The sequence below is a fragment of the Penicillium riverlandense genome, assembly GCF_028828495.1.
Source record: "Penicillium riverlandense strain IBT 135883 chromosome Unknown utg000001l_segment0_segment0, whole genome shotgun sequence".
Lineage (NCBI taxonomy): Eukaryota > Fungi > Ascomycota > Eurotiomycetes > Eurotiales > Aspergillaceae > Penicillium > Penicillium riverlandense.
In genome coordinates this window covers 2,613,736-2,629,769 of record NW_026643194.1, presented here as the reverse complement: position 1 = coordinate 2,629,769, position 16,034 = coordinate 2,613,736, and the positions used below count along the sequence as shown (strand labels likewise).

At 53.1% G+C, this 16,034-nt stretch overlaps 6 protein-coding genes across 6 annotated transcripts; 4 read left to right on the top strand and 2 right to left on the bottom strand.

Annotated features, from left to right (window-relative positions):
* Positions 1-852: 852 nt before the first annotated feature.
* N7474_001074 (putative nucleoside diphosphatase (Ynd1)) lies at positions 853-3,188 on the bottom strand (the record flags this gene model as incomplete). The annotated part of the gene is made up of 4 exons (XM_057192489.1): positions 853-2,816; positions 2,880-3,006; positions 3,078-3,112; positions 3,179-3,188. 4 exons carry the CDS (start codon positions 3,186-3,188, stop codon positions 853-855), a joined length of 2,136 nt encoding a protein of 711 aa, XP_057057442.1.
* Positions 3,189-4,828: 1,640 nt separating this feature from the next.
* On the top strand, positions 4,829-5,962 carry N7474_001073 (uncharacterized protein; the record flags this gene model as incomplete). Its single annotated transcript, XM_057192488.1, has 1 exon — positions 4,829-5,962. The coding sequence occupies one exon, from the start codon at positions 4,829-4,831 to the stop codon at positions 5,960-5,962; it is 1,134 nt and encodes a 377-aa protein (XP_057057441.1).
* Positions 5,963-7,654: 1,692 nt separating this feature from the next.
* Positions 7,655-9,257, top strand: N7474_001072 (arylsulfotransferase family protein; the record flags this gene model as incomplete). The annotated part of the gene is made up of 2 exons (XM_057192487.1): positions 7,655-8,515; positions 8,577-9,257. The coding sequence occupies 2 exons, from the start codon at positions 7,655-7,657 to the stop codon at positions 9,255-9,257; spliced, it is 1,542 nt and encodes a 513-aa protein (XP_057057440.1).
* Positions 9,258-9,534: 277 nt separating this feature from the next.
* On the bottom strand, positions 9,535-12,134 carry N7474_001071 (lysophospholipid acyltransferase family protein; the record flags this gene model as incomplete). The annotated part of the gene is made up of 4 exons (XM_057192486.1): positions 9,535-9,951; positions 10,007-10,318; positions 10,368-11,043; positions 11,098-12,134. The coding sequence occupies 4 exons, from the start codon at positions 12,132-12,134 to the stop codon at positions 9,535-9,537; spliced, it is 2,442 nt and encodes an 813-aa protein (XP_057057439.1).
* Positions 12,135-12,401: 267 nt separating this feature from the next.
* Positions 12,402-13,554, top strand: N7474_001070 (pantoate--beta-alanine ligase PAN6; the record flags this gene model as incomplete). The annotated part of the gene is made up of 2 exons (XM_057192485.1): positions 12,402-12,429; positions 12,488-13,554. The coding sequence occupies 2 exons, from the start codon at positions 12,402-12,404 to the stop codon at positions 13,552-13,554; spliced, it is 1,095 nt and encodes a 364-aa protein (XP_057057438.1).
* A 187-nt stretch (positions 13,555-13,741) lies between these two features.
* Positions 13,742-16,012, top strand: dbp7 (putative ATP-dependent RNA helicase; the record flags this gene model as incomplete). Its single annotated transcript, XM_057192484.1, has 1 exon — positions 13,742-16,012. The coding sequence occupies one exon, from the start codon at positions 13,742-13,744 to the stop codon at positions 16,010-16,012; it is 2,271 nt and encodes a 756-aa protein (XP_057057437.1).
* Between the last annotated feature and the right edge of the window lie 22 nt (positions 16,013-16,034).

Below are 16,034 nucleotides of genomic sequence, written 5' to 3'. Positions count from 1 at the left end.
AAAATTGGAGCCGGCGGCTGATCTTATAGCGAAAGCATAGATATGCGAGTGTAATAACGGGACTCTAGATCATGGCAAACCGAAAAGCTGGCGGAGAGAGAAAGTGGATGTGTCTGGCGTTGCAGCATCGCAGGGCTCAAAACTCCGCCGTTTCTGCCGGGCGGTGTGGTGGTTTATGGCACGTGATCATCTGAAGTATAAGTTGGGGTGATTGACTGGAAGGAAACAATACCCAGATACAGTGTGGCTTTTAATGGGAAAACCGCAGTCTTTCGCACTTGTGTACCGTCTGCTCGATGATAGTATATTCCTTCAACAGAAAAGTCTGCTTAGAATTGTCATGGAACAAATTCGGCTAGCTTTTATGTAGAGAAAGTACATGGGACCATACGTTTTAGCACCCTGCAACTGCCGATACTCGGCTCGATCTCGAGAATTCTTTATTTACGATCTGTCCACGAAGTATACAAGTAGAGACACTCAGAACAATCATATTCTATTCATTGGACACATTCAGGTCCAAAGGTACACTCCCATTACAACACGTAAGCCATCGGGATCAGATCGAGAGCACCGGGAAGAAACCAGGAAGCTAACGAAAACCAAAAGTACTCCAGAGCACAAGACGTTGAAATATTGTACCAAGAAGGGAAGTCAAGGGAAGCAAAAGCCGGCCCCGGCATAGAACGCCCCGGGTCGTTTCATCCCAGCATTAAAAGAAACAAGAACACCCAGCCGAAATTGGATCGGCTCAAAACAGAAAACAGAACAAGCCCGTAACTCCTCTAGTATATGCAAATACCATGCGCATGCTGTGGCACATTAACATTAATTCGGTGGTGCATCAAGGCATCATTCATCGGCCAAGGGCGACATGGAGGGGGATTTGTGGTGGTGGGATCTTGTCGGACTGCCTGCTCTCGACCGGCGCCCGTTCGTAGTGGGCCCAAGTGCGATGGGAGCCAAGTTGTCGCGACTCTCAGTCCGCACCACCAACCCTGCCCGGTCTATGGCGATACCGGGGGCCCCGCCGCTAATCCCTAACCCAATCGTGCCCGATGAGTTGTTATCAAAAGTGTATTTCAAGCCTGGTGTAGCAGGGTTACTACCCCAGCTTGTTGTGTGTTTGAGAGCCCGGAAGGTGGTGGACTCGGCGTCAGAGGGGCGGCCATCCAGATCGCTTCCATCGGAGTCGGTCACGCTCAGGTCAAATTGCTGAGCACCCTCTTCGAGAACACGCTCGTACGAGGGACCACGGTTGAGGAAAGGCAGTCTTAGGCCAAGTGGCTTTCGCTTCTTGGGGTAATTAGGATGAGAGGGTCGTCCGCAACGGAAGAAGGTGTTGACGCGGTGATAAATCCGCAGGCGACGCCCCCTTCCGCACAGGAAGAAGCTGACCAACAAAACGATGAACAAGAACAGCAAGAATCCCGGGACCCTGCGCGGTGAATCGCCGTCGAACAAAGCATCATGCCAATGCTCGCTATGGAAGCCCTCGGAATCCGGAAGAAGTTGAACACTAGGATACTGGAAGTCCGCAGGAATTCCCGGGACGTTGCTGCCAAAGCCAACCGGGAGCGCATCCTCGACTTCTGCAGTCACCTGAGATGATGCATACAAGACGATTTTGCCCAAGGTCCAGCTCACTTCGGTCGAGTCGATCTTGTTGACCGCCTGGAAAGCATCCAGGTAGCCCTTCTCCTTTCCGTGCGCAAGCACTTCCTTGGTACCATTGTGAAGGGTGCCAGAGGTATCCTCCAGTCCAACACGAGGCACTCCAATGCCATCATGCAGCATGTTGATGATCCATGAAGCCTTGAAGCAGACCTCGTAAGCTTTTTGACGGTCAACTGACTGGCCCCATTTATGATCCTGAAGTCCGTTTTCAATGGAAGTCCAGTCTTGCGAACAGAATGTTTGAACACGCTCTTGATAGGTGTTGAAGTCATATGCCTTGTCTTTGTAACCCATCTCGAAGATTTCATGGGTGGTGTGCCAGAACTCGCTAATTCCAACGAAATGATTGACGTCAAAGTCGATGGCCGGTGTGTGAACACCGTGAAGAAGACATGGCTGATCTGGACACGGAGCATCCTTGTCTAGCAAGGGGAATGTCTTGCGCAGGCACTCGTCGAACCGACCTGTGCCTACCAATGTGTCGCCCGCAGATACCAATACATCCTGTCCGCCAGGAGTAGTCCTCAACCCCCGAGGCAGACAAGGATCAGGAAGTTCGGTGATACCCATGCCACCGCTGGCAGTCTGCAAAGCTTCCACGTATCGCCGTCGGGCTTCGTTAACGCCAAATTCCAGCCACGAGGTGACAAAAACGCGATGTTCCTGAAATGACCCGTCGATATTCCGCAGTCGCAATAACTTGAGATCCTCCGCGTGCTTCTCCGTCTCTGTGGCGTTCGGGGCAAAGGCGATCTGAGCGGAAGCGCCACCCATATCTAGAAAACCGTAGGTATGGTGGCCTTTTCCATGATCGTGATCTTGAGTAGAGTCAAAACTTCCCAACAAATAATTCGTTGCAATCCATCCATATAATCCCTCTGTCACACCTGGAATCACCTGGATATGGATGCCACAGTCCGGGAGCAAGAAGTCCGTGTTTGCACGCGCATATGAGCAGATCTGGTCCAAAAGCAGCTGTCTCTCCAAATCTCCCAGCAATCGCATGCCCGCAGTGGCCAGAAGGAAAATTGGGGTGTCTCTCGCGTCCTTTTCGGGGATGATACTCTTGGCATGTTCGAGCAGATCGGCCAGATGTTCCGGCCCAACCAGTTCCGGTCTATCAGCAAACGAGGAAACACCTGGATTTGAGGTCAGAGCTTATCCAACAGCGGCATTGGCGAGGCGGGTCGGCCAGTACTCACCGGGATGGATCTTCTTTGTCCAATGATCCTTCGTCTTGATCTCCGGCAACGACTTCAACTCGTTGGGATCCGCGCCCAGGCGCGCAACCGGGTTCCGTAACCAGCGATATACGTGTACACGAGTCCCCTGCACAAGTCAAGGTTAGATGGTGGCCAATGCGACGAAGAGGCGAGGAGCTGATGTGGGAGGCGACATACAGACGAGCCTGCGTCCAGGACCACGCCATAACGCCCTGGCACGCGAGAAGAAGTCAGCAATTCTGTCCGATTGGACCGGTAAGAGGCTCCTCGATACGTACATTTGCCCATTTGGACTAGATTCGCGCACTACCTGATGAGCATGACAAGGCGGAACTTGATTGCGGGCAGCGAACGGCAGAGAGGGAGCGCGAATCGGTCCCTGGAGGGTTGTCGAGGAGAGTCGAAAGGGAGGAAAGAGCAAAAAAGGGCGAGGAGTGAGAAGGATAAACGAACGACAGTTGGAAAGGAAGTGAAGGAAGAAGAGAAGAATGCGGCAGATAAGGAGTGATCATCTCTTGGGCTTTACCGTACGGGACGGGGAGGCGACCGCCCGTTATTATTGCCTCAGGGGCTGCATCGGGAAAGGCGCGTCCGGTGTAACCGTACGGAACCACCGGTGGGTATTTTTAGGGCCTCGTGTTGTTTCGCCTTGAAAGCCTTTCGTTCTTCCTGCATTCACGATTCGTGGAGGGCAGGCATCCACCGTGTCAGGATATACACTCTTTAACACGTACGACGGGCTTTACTGCGAAGCCTCCACCACATGGCCGTTGCGATCTTGACGTATGCATAGTGCCCTGGACTGGAATTGCGGGCCGAGAATTATTATTGGTGGCGCCTTCGACTCCCCACAAACTGTGACGGTCGAGGCTCGTCTGTTGTGGGTTTTTCTCTTCTCTATCTTGTCATCCATTCTACATGATTCTGGTGGAATGCCCTCCGTGGCTCTCACAATGTTGTTGTCCCCTGCGCACTCGTCATCTCCATACATTCTCCGACAGGGTTGGCGCGCAGGTTCCCGAGGGAAGTCGTCATCCCTGCCTGAGCGTGCGCCAGGAGTACGTCAGCTCCAGTCTTGGCGCCGCAAGTATATTCTCGGAGGCAACCTGGCGATACAACCAACCTCAAACAGGGACACGGAAAGCGATCGACGAACGGGTGGCAAAAAGAATACACCAGTAGAACAATGATAACCAGTCAACCCACCCTGAGACATCCCCTACCCTAAAAAGAGTCTTCAACCCGATCGGCAGCATCGGCCTTTTGGCCCCCTCCGCATGATTGTTGGAAACGTTGGGCAAAGGGTCCAACGCTTGTCAGCCCGTATTACATCCACCATAGGACCTGCAGAGATCGTGCAGTACGCTATGGTCTCCTATCTGTCCATCCATTATCGGCGCTCGATCAAGGCCAACTATTTTCGCCTCGTGCACTCGCAGAGCAGGCCGTAAAGCGGACGCGGAGATGGAACACACTTCCGCCAACTTTTTGCGTACATGGATCCTACACCGTGGAAGGCGGTAGTTGCTCCATCGAGAGCGGCGACGTCTTTCATTGACCCTGTTCTTGGCACCTCTGATAAGCGAGATATGGCTCATGATAAGAAGACGCAGGTAACGATATGACTTGTCCAACCATATTCGCCCGTCTGCCAGCCCCAGATTTGACCACCGTCTGGAGACCCGGCGAAAAGCCAGCATCCATCCATCTATCCATGGGTGAGAGCGGTGAACGCCGACACCTCAGGCAACAGGAGACTTTGAGCCTCACTGAACTTAGCCCCTCATTACCCAAACAGGCTCCCGACCAGGCAGCATTACCTCAACTGGAGGCGGGCATGACTCAAGCAACGTGTATATAAAAACTGCCCATCTATCTCTTAGAGAGAGAGAGAGAAAATAATATGTGTTCTCCGTCACGACGCTAAAATGGTTGAGCCAAATCCCTCCCCGGCAACCTTCGTCACATACGACGAGCAGAAACAGTGTCCTCTATTTTCCACCCTTCCTGCAGAGATCCGCTATGATATTTTCGCCTACGTCCTGACAGCTGCCCCCGACAGCACTCAACCAATCGACCAAGAGGGCTATTGCACTCGGCCGGGGTACGAGACTCGACACCGAACATGGACTGAACTGCTTCGGACGTGTAGAAGAATTTACATGGAGGCGTGGTTCATGCCCTTCCTCTGCTCGGAACATGCGTTCTTCATGGCGAGCCGCAATCGTTCACAAAGCCGAGTGATCACAGTCGGGGAAATGCAACAGTGGCTTGACCTGATTCATCAACGGCATGGCGAAGTGCAGGGCGGACGGATTCGCATCTTCGCTCAGCTATGGTGTCTTGAAGAATCGCGCTTCCAGGGAATTTTCAAAATGCAGAACTTCAACCCGAAGACCGTCACGATCACCATCCGATACACCGATACCTGGTTCTGGGAAAGAAACGAGCCTTTGCATATAGCCGGAGCATGGAATCGAGACTTGATCTTACCGGAGAGCGTGAAAAACTTCAATATGGAGATCGAAAGCATTGAGCACCGTAAAGCAGAGGTGGACTACATTGCGAATGAAGCAGCAGAGAAGTGGTATTTCAAGCGAGCAGATGACTGTCTGATGGTTGCGGATAAATCCACCATCTCTGTCTCCCGATGGACAGGCTCTTCCGTGTTGGGAAGACAGCGCTGGGTTCGAGACGAAGTCCGGCCTGGTCAACTCGACTACTATGTTGCAACGGTGAGTTGGCGACCAAGTCGAGAAGCCCTAGACACTTTTCCGGGGCCCAACCCGAAACTGCAGGTAAACTGGCAGACTCCTCCGCTGCGGAACTTGGGCATGGAGAGTCTCTCAGCTTATGAGTTGCAAAGGATGAATATATCTCTCGATACCCCTGCCGAGGAAGCGCTGGCACTGTGGGAGGCTCGAATTGGGATCAGTGATCCATATTCCAGTGAAGAGGAGATGGATGAGGAGAGTGATGAGCAGAATGAAGGGCAAAGTGATGAGGATTGGGATCCAAGTGATTCGAATGACGGTGATGAAGAGAACAGCGATCAGGAATAAAGAATTGGGCTGGGAGAATGGACTGTGAATTCCTAATGACTCTTGTCTGCGAGGAAGCAAATAAACTCCGCTAGTTGCAACTCTTGATTCGATAATACTTATTAGGTAACAACTATCCTTCCTCCCTTCCGATCGACCAGAATGTCCAAAGTTTATCGCTTCTACTGAAGCCAGATCTCGATCGGTGATCAGGCCCAAGCGGTCGTTTTCCGCATTCCCAATTGCAACTGCGCGGAATAATCAAACGGAGAGAATCTCTACAGGATAATTGCTTTGGCCGTTATACTTTGAGGGGCCAAGTTCTATCGCCATACATGGTACCTTACGGTATTTGCCCTTTGTGGACAGTCAGGCTGGGATCCTAGATTCCTCGATACCATTAGCACCCAAACGTTCGGCAGAGGGCTGATCGATAGATGCCACTCTCTTGATAAGCTGCGGCGAATTATCGCCGCGCGAGGAGATTCATGTTTATTGCCTTGTCACTCATTTCTAGACCGCGCCCATTCTTGCCAATGCCTAGGCACCCCGAACTGCGAAATGCCGATAGCACAGCCGAATTATCGAAATGATAGACTATTCCTAACCCAGAGATAGCTACGCATCAAACATCCTATAGGGAGTCGCATGACTTTTCGGGAGTGGATACTTCAAACTCATGGCGATAGCCCAGCCCAGCGAAGTCAAATAATTTTCGGCGTCTTCCGTGCTCTTAGCTCGAGGCCCTTGCGAAGGGACGTTCGCAAATCCGGCGTGTGTGATAGGCTGCCAGAGCATTGACCCCATAGGGGACTGGGACGACAAGGGATTTCTCCACACGAGCCTGGTCATGGATCTTTCCCCACACTGACCTCTGAGGGGAAGGAACTTCCTCCCCAATAATAATGATGACTGTCCGCAAGATACTGTGGAAAACTAAACCTCACGCGAAAAGTAACAGGGGAATGCCTTCAATTCCGCAGTATTGGTTCGAATTCCGTGCTCAATTGGCCGATATACACCTTGGACGAGGTGTGTCGTCCGTGACATCATATCCACTAGCTAATTGCTCGTCGGTTAACGAGCTGTTGATTTGCCGACGGATCCAATCCAGCACTCTTCTGAGGCCATTCAATGAAGATCACCAACTCCACTGGCTTTGAGCTGCAAAAACTAATTACTCTGCAAAATATTGCCCCCTTCCGCTCGCAAGATATGATATGCGGAGCCACACCGTTTCAACCAGAAACGGCCATACATGTATAGGAGCAATCTGCTACCCAGAGGATCAGGAATGAAGAATTAGATAAACACAAGTCTTATGAAAACAAGAGTATTCGTCTATTGAACACCAAAGCTGACTGATTCACCCCCTACTACTGCCCAGGGATGCCCTGAAACCCCACACCGATTGTGGGGACAATAGTCGGGCGCGTTCCGCAACTGGAGAGCTATTTGAGAAAGCTCCTCGTATCGGGACATGAGAAGCATCACGATTGCCGAGGGAGTGATTCACTTCCTACGCCTTCAATCCAGTATTCGGAATGTGGAGAGCAATTGAGGTCCACCTCCCCCCACGAAAATGGGGTAGTGAAAAGTCAATGACCCGATGGCAACAAGAAAACAAATACATAAATTGGGCCCGATCCAGGCTGGGGGAAGGAAGAACCACAGGAGCTAAGAGACCACGCCATCTTTCTCTGTATTTTCACCATGATGAGCCGGTCAACTTTGGCCCGCTTGCCTCAAGCGCTTGCGCTATTCGCGAGCTGCTTCAGCGTTGGCACAGCGCAGTTTGGTGCAGCGCCGGCTGACGCTAGTTCGCTGTGGCCACTGCAGACGTTCAAGAGCTCGCCGGTTCAGGCGCCGTTCATGAATGTTACCAAGATGGGCCAGACCGAGCCCGGTTACCTGTTTCTGACACCCGAGGACATCTCCCGTAGCACGGGATATCCGGCTATGTACGCGGACGATGGCCAGCTCGTGTGGCGAGGTGCGGAAGGAAACTACTCTGCTCTGCAGCCGCAGATGCTAGACGGCGAGCCCGTGATGGTATACTGGTCTGGGTTCGCTGGCTTAGGCTTCGGATTCGGCGCAATTAGCATCCTAGACACCTCCTACCGCGAGATCCACCGGGTCACTCTAGACTGCAAGTCCCAGAACTTCGTGACCGTCTTCGAGCCGATGCAGTTTGAGTCGTGTATCGATCTCCACGAGAGTCAGTTTACCGACGACGGCACTATTCTCGTAACAGCCGTCAACGTCACCCGCGCGGACTTGAGCGCCATTGGCGGTCCCAAGGACGGCTGGATACAAGATGGTCTGGTGTATGAGATTGATATCAAGACCAACGAGATTCTTTTCCGGTGGAGTGCCCACGAGCACGTTAAAGAGCTGCCTCTTAGCAATGTGTATGCTCCGCTAGAAGGACAGGGGCATAGTTTGACTGATCCGTTCGGGTATCCGCATCTGAACTCCATCCACAAGTACGGCGACGATTACCTTGTCTCGTCGCGGTACATGTGTAGCATCATGCTCATTGCTCCTAATGGCACTCTCATCTGGCATCTTCATGTAAGTCAACAAGCCTAACCTATGTCTTTCGCGTAGTTTTCTTTTAACAAAGACACCTTAGGGAAGAACTGGCGGCGACTTCACGCTGGGCCTAGGCACAAGCTTCTGCTACCAGCACGACCCGCGCTTCGAGTCGCAGAGCCCCGAGCGGATCACCATGAGCCTACACAACAACGACAACACTGAGTTCACAGCCCACACATCCTTGACGACGGGGCTGGTGCTAGACTTAGAACTAACAGGCTCAAAGGTGGCATCGCTGAAAAGCCGGATGTGGGATGCTGCAGAGCCCGTGTACGCGAACTCCCAGGGCAGCTACCAGCGTCTGGGCAACGGACACACTCTGCAGGACCACGGCGCCACCCCCAAGATCGAAGAGTATGATGCCGAGGGTGCGATTGTCATGCGCGCGCGTTTTGGTTATGACAACACCATGCAAACTTATCGCACCTACCGCTACCCCTGGGTTGGACGTCCGACGACCAAGCCGGATGCTGTGGCGTGTCCGTTGGAGCATAGCGGAAAGACTGCGGTGTATGTGAGCTGGAATGGGGCGACGGATGTGCATTCCTGGAACGTCCATTCGGGGTCCAAGGTCGTGCAGTCTGCGTTGAAGAATGGATTCGAGACCTCCATCTGGGTTGATGGGTTGTCTAGTGGTCAGTCTATAGTTGTTGAGGCTGTGGGTGGTGTGGGGGATGGAACACGGTCCAAGTCTGTCACTGTGGGACAGGGATGTTGAGCATGTATGTCCATGATAGTTGAGAGATAGGTATATAATCCATGAAGTTGTATATAGTTATTCGGTTGTACCGCTCTGTAACCTGTTGAAGTAGCAGTGGAGATAGATGTATGTACAGTTGGCGCCATTTAAAAACAATAGAAAGGGTATTAGGGATGAAGCAGAATCACCTTCAAGCGATCACTGCCCCCGTGCAACGCGTAAACAAAGACTCAGAAACAGCCACCGCCCAGAGGAAATCGTGTATAGGTTTTTTCATATGGCCCAACGAACACAGTTAGAGCTTGGAATCAGTCGCAATTGCCTTGCGGCGCATCTGCCGTGAGGATACATCGCCAGGGGCAGGAGCAGCGGCGCCGGTGAAGAGCTGTCGTCCGACGAGGTCGGACATGGTCAGGACACGGGAGGAGACGGTCGCTCCGTCTCGACGGTTTTTTCCCTCACGACGGGACTGCGCGATCAGCTCCGTAAAGTCCCACAGACGCCCACGATCTAGCACTTTGCCAGTGCTTGGGTCTCGCTCCGGGGTCCATTCGGGAGCAAGTCTCAAAGAAGGCCCTGCACGCGATTCTTTGCTCCTGGAGACAAGGATGATGCCTTCCTCTTCAAATCGTTGGTAGGAGTTCTTGAGCGTCTCCTTATTGACTGCTTCGAAGTATGACAGGTCTCCTTGATGGTAGAGGGTTTTGCCCAGCTGCAGACGAAATGTCAGTAAAGTCACAGTTGTCTATGAAAGAGAGAGGACTTACATGCTGCGCACTGTCTTGGGTCTTCTTCATATCGAGCCATGCGTCATTTGGTCCATCAAGGGGCGGTGTGAGTCCTAGGAGAGAGACTGCGCCGAGCCAGGAAGCCTCTATAAATGGCCAGATCAAGAAACAGTAGAAATCATAGTTCTCGCGTCCACAGGATCGTTCCTTGTCACTTAATTCGACGTAGGTTGGCGTTCCTGAGTTGTCCCGGGTGATCTTGATCACATCATCCTTCTCAAGGACCCGCAGGGTATTCTCAAAATTGGTGGCCAAGCCATCCGGCGGGAAGATGAATTCGCCACGGAAAAGCTGCGAGTCTATTAGTTTACGCTGAAATTTTCTGCGCACGGGTACATACCTGTGAAAGGAAAGAAACCTGGTTTCTTAGAGCTTCGTACGTGATTCGTTGGTTAGTTGGCCCACCACCCTGCTTAATCTTTGTATACATAGCAGCAGATACCAACGCTTCGGTGATAAAGAGGTGGATCAGCATATTGCGATAGAAGGAAAGTTGGAAACGGTCGACCGCATAGTATGTGGGTTCAACCAGGCCAGCAACCTCGCCCACGAGCTTCGGCCCCATCACATCCAATGCGCGGTCAACCACCATCTCTGTTGGCGAGCGGTAGAAGTGGGCCACTCTGCCGCCTTTGGCGCGCACACGATCGCAGAGCCAGTCCAACCGCCGGACCAGCTCGCCCTTACCAACTCCACGCCCGCGCAACGTCAGAAGAACCGTCCCCACAAGGGCTGTTGGCATCATCACGGACACATCGTTGATCTCGGACAGCACCCGGTATCCCAGGGTTCTCAGGATTCGACCCCGGTCATTATAAGAAAGTTTCTGGTTGACTTTCGTGCTCGGGATGTCCAGCCGGGTAAGTTGTTGTGTGAGGAACTCCCTTAGACTCCATGGCGCGTGGAAACGGACATCCACGCGGCCCAACTTCAATGATAGGACCGAGGATGACGAGAGGAGATCGGACAAATTCTCCTTTTGCTTCGGCTGTCCAAGAAGTTCACTGATGTACGATCTGAAATGTTCGTCAGTCTCCAGGCCAACAGACTAATCAATAAGGGTGGCATACTCAGTCTCAATGACCTTGTCATATTGAGTGCTCACAGGACAGATAATCGTATCCTCAACCCGCCCCGATAACAAACTGTCCAGAATGAAACTGAGGATTCCGAATTTCGGAGAAAGAAGTTTGCCGGTTCTGGAACGGCCCCCTTCGATGAAGCATTCAAAGTTGAACCCTTGCTGCAGAAGCGTGTCGATATAGGCTTGCACAACCGTGTTGTAAAGAGGATCGTTCCCAAAGCTTCGGCGGATCCACATGGCGCCTGCATGCTGCAGGAATGGTCCTAACAGTGGGATATTCAGATTATCACCAGCCACGACCACGGGCAAACCGATGCCTAGCCGATAGCAGACGAGCTGGAGAGAGACATAGTCGACATGAGATTTGTGACAGGGCAAAAAGACAATCGATTGTTTCTTCTGTGCAGCCGCTTCGGCGACCGATCTCAGACGGAGAACTTCCTCGCTGGAGACATGGATTCCTTGGTGGTAGGCACGGGTCAAGAGCTGAGTGCACATGTAGTACGCGCCACGAATGAACCTCTTGCTTTCCATCTTGCAGATCATGTTGTCCATCATTCGGTCCACCACCTGCTTGAGATTGCCTTCAAGTTCATTCTTGCGGCGAGCGCGCTTCTCCTCGGGCGGCAAGTTGCCCTCGTGGATTGCCAATAACCCTTCCTTCTCCTCCACCGCGAGGCGAGTGCTTGCCAACTCGGTGACCTTGTTCTTCAGCAGCGGGCTGTCGAGAATCAAAGACTTCATTCTGTCAGTGAATCCCGAATAGAACACGGGCTGTCCGATAACATCGTCGTACGCACGCCAGCCGGTACCGGACATATACAGGCTCACTTCGCGCAGGAAGTCAAAGGGGTTTGCACGAAAGCGCGCCATATGGCGCACCAGGTTGCGTTCGGTAATCTGGTCGTCTTGCGTGCCGGGACCACCTGTGAAGCCGGAGGGGTGAATCGTCAGTTTGTCGCCGACGATCTCCAGGTCGGGAGCCGAATGGTCGTCGGCGATGGCCGACTTGGGATCCGGCATTGTGAGTGGTGGTGGTGGTGGTGGTGGTGTAAAGATGGGAAGAGCTTCAGGGTCTGGAGTAAAGGCAGTGGGCCATTCTGATGGATGGGGATATGAGACAAGATCCACCCATAAATAAATGGTAGCTGTTTCCCCAACAAAAACACCGAATGACACTCCTCAGAGTTGCCGAGGGAAGCAGCGATCACGTGGCCCTTGCCTCCCAACGATGATCATCTGCGCGGCCCAAACTCTCTCTTCTTTCCCCACACCACCCGGAGCCATCAAATGTCTCGCTGGATCCGGTCCTTCTCAAGTATGCCTCGACCAACGCACTTGTGGATGATGCCCGACTGATTTCTTCCGTTCAACAGCTGCGGCCTCGTCCCTGTTGGCAGACGCCTCCCACTCCCTTCGGCAACCATCGTCCTTCCCGGTCTTCCGCGATGTCTCCCCGATCCGCCAATTACGCCGCCAACTCCTGCAGAATGACCGCACAGTGGGCCTAGTGCCCACGATGGGCGCTCTGCATGAAGGTCATATCTCTTTGATCCGACAAGCGGCACGCGAAAATACAGATGTCTTTGTGAGCATCTATGTCAACCCCACCCAATTCGGGGTCAACGAAGATCTGTCCAGCTATCCTCGCACGTGGGATAGCGACATTGAGAAATTGGAAGGACTTAATAAGGAATTGGCAGACGTGAAGCAAGAAGCCCCCGGGCGGATTACAGGCGTCTTCGCGCCAACCTCCAAGATCATGTACCCTACACTACCGCCCTCGTCCGAAATCGACGGCGAAGGCTCCTTTGTGACCATTACGCCTCTTTCGAAGAAACTAGAAGGCTCCTCTCGTCCTGTCTTCTTCCGCGGCGTCGCAACCGTCTGCATGAAGCTTTTCAGCGCCATGACTCCAGATCGTGTTTATTTCGGACAGAAGGATGTGCAGCAGACTGTCATTATCAAGCGCATGGTTCAGGATTTTCTCCTTGGCACTGAGGTGCGAATAGTTCCAACTGCACGCGCAGCAGACGGGCTAGCGATGAGCTCGCGGAATGTCTACTTGGGTGACCGGAGGCGATCGGTCGGGCTGACCCTTTACCGGGCACTGAGTGCGGCAGAGGAAGCCTATAAGACAGGCAAGACCGCACGCGCAGATATTTTGGGAGCGGCTAAGGCCATTACAAACCGAGTTGTTGCCGAACAGCAATCTCTTTCGCCAACGGAACGAGCGCTTTTTGAGGCCGACTATATCTCCTTGGCCGACCCTGAGACTCTAGATGAGTTGGAAGTCGTTGATCCCAGCAAAGGAGCGGTCCTGAGTGGTGCTTTCAAAATGGCGCCTTTGGAGGAGTCCAAGCCGGGCGAAGATTGCGGACTGGGCGATGGCAAGGTGCCGGTGCGTCTGATCGACAACCTCATCTTGCCACCCCGAGTCTGATCAGCATGGTCTTTGAAATAATGATTCTATAGAGTGTAAAATATAATATCCAATCTGTCGCGCCGCAAAACACGCAAGTAGGGCTCGGTCGTAAGACGGAGAACGCTTACCGCCTGGCAGAAAAAAAAAAGATAAGAAAAAAAGTCTCGACCACCAAACCTTCTACAACCTCCACCTAACAGCAGCCATGGCAGACGATGGAATGCTCCTGAACTTTGCCATTGGCGACAACGTCATAAAGCCCGAAGCCAAGTTCAAGGGAGGGACGTGGCGAGACCGTTTAAGCGCAAAGAAGCGCTCGCAACACCTGCCCAAAGAAGGCGGCGGCGTTGCAAGTGCCCGCAACGCAGCCTCAAAAAACCCGAACCACATTCAGGTCCCTTCATCGCGACCTGCCAAGCGCCAAAAGACAGCCGGCGCTTTTGATCTTGACTTAAACGAGGCTGAACGGTCCCGACCGCAGCAGCAACGGCAACAAAAGCCCCGCCAGATCGTGTCGTCCCTGTTCTCCTTCAACCCGGAGCGTCAGAATGCAGAACAGCCACAGCCGGAGGAGGAAGCGGAGGAGGCTAAGCCGACCAACGCACCGCTGATTGATGGGCTGGACACTTTTACGAACCTGGGTCTATCACCGAATCTCGCCGCGCATCTGCTCACGAAGCTGGAGCTGAAGGCACCGACCGCAATTCAAAAGAGCTCGATTACGCAGTTGTTGAAGGAGGAAAGTGATGCCTTTATTCAAGCGGAAACTGGTTCCGGCAAGACATTGGCCTATTTGTTGCCTCTGGTGCAACGAATTATGGCTCTCTCGAAAGCGGCAAATGACCACAATACCCAAAACGGCGTACACCGTGACAGCGGCTTATTTGCAATTATCCTGGCCCCGACACGGGAACTCTGCAAGCAGATCTCTGTGGTGCTGGAAAATCTGCTCCGGTGTGCGCACTGGTTGGTAGCGGGGACGGTGATCGGAGGCGAGAAAAAGAAGTCGGAAAAGGCACGGCTGAGAAAAGGCTTGAATATCCTCGTGGCTACTCCAGGACGTTTGGTGGATCATCTGGATAATACACAGGTTCTGGATGTCAGTAATGTTCGGTGGCTGGTCCTGGATGAGGGAGATCGCTTGATGGATCTCGGCTTTGAGGAGGAGCTACAGGGCATTGTCAGGAAGCTGGATGCCAGACAACGGCCCAGTCGTGTTCCCGGGGTACCGACGCGCAGGACAACGATTCTGTGTTCGGCGACGTTGAAGATGAACGTTCAGCGGCTCGGCGAGATCAGTTTGAAGGATGCGGTACACATCAAAGCCGACCCAGAGGACGAGGATGGGGAAACCACGGCAAAAAGAAGCGAAGAGGATGCTTTCCTCGTCCCGGCACAGCTGAAGCAGTCTTATGCAATTGTGGCAGCAAAGTTACGATTGGTCTCATTGACGGCCTACTTGAAGAGAACGTTCATCCGGAAGGGTTCCGTGATGAAGGCAATTGTCTTTGTGTCTTGTGCCGACTCGGTGGATTTCCATTTCGAGGTATTTACAAGGAAGGCAGCAAACCAAGAGAAGAATAGCGACAACGAGGAAGAGGATAACGAAGACAAGAACCTCGAACTATCGCCCCATGGCACCATTGCTCACGCCACGGCCTTCTCCAACCCATCGAACTCCGTCATTTTGCACAGACTGCATGGCTCGCTGCCCCAGCAAGTACGAACTGCCACCCTCAAATCATTCGCGAACAGTAATGAGACCTCGGTGCTCATTTGCACTGATGTCGCCGCCCGAGGCCTGGACTTGCCCAACGTCGACCTGGTCATCGAGTACGACCCCGCCTTCAGCTCTGACGATCACCTCCACCGAATTGGACGTACAGCACGTCTAGGCCGAGACGGCCGCGCCCAGATCTTCCTGCTGCCGGGCAGTGAAGAGAACTACGTGGACATCCTCAAACGCAGCTATCGCGACGGCGGGAAAGCGCTGACTCACACTGACGCCACGGAGATCCTAAAGCGCGGATTCGGCAGCAACAACAAGTCCGACAACAGGAACTGGGAGGAGAAAGCCACGGATTGGCAACTGGACGTGGAGCGCTGGGCGCTGGAGAACCCGAAGTACCTTGAGATGGGGCGGCGGGCCTTCCAGTCTCATATCCGGGCCTATGCAACTCACGTTGCGGCAGAACGCACCATGTTCAACATTAAGGAACTTCACCTGGGACACCTGGCCAAGAGCTTCGCCTTGCGTGACCGGCCGGGCAAGATTAATGTGCCTGGCCTACGGCCTGGAAAGGAAGACACGAAGAAAGATTTCAGGGCGGAGCGGAGAGGAGTCCCAGGAAACAAGCGGAAGGCCGGTGGGGACGACGATGGGCCGTCCACGACCACCCCGAACGATGCCGCAAGGAAGATGAGGGCCAAGATGAGGGAGCAGATGGCTGGGGCGAGCGAGTTCAACTTGGCTTGATTTTGGACCTTTCTGCATCTTT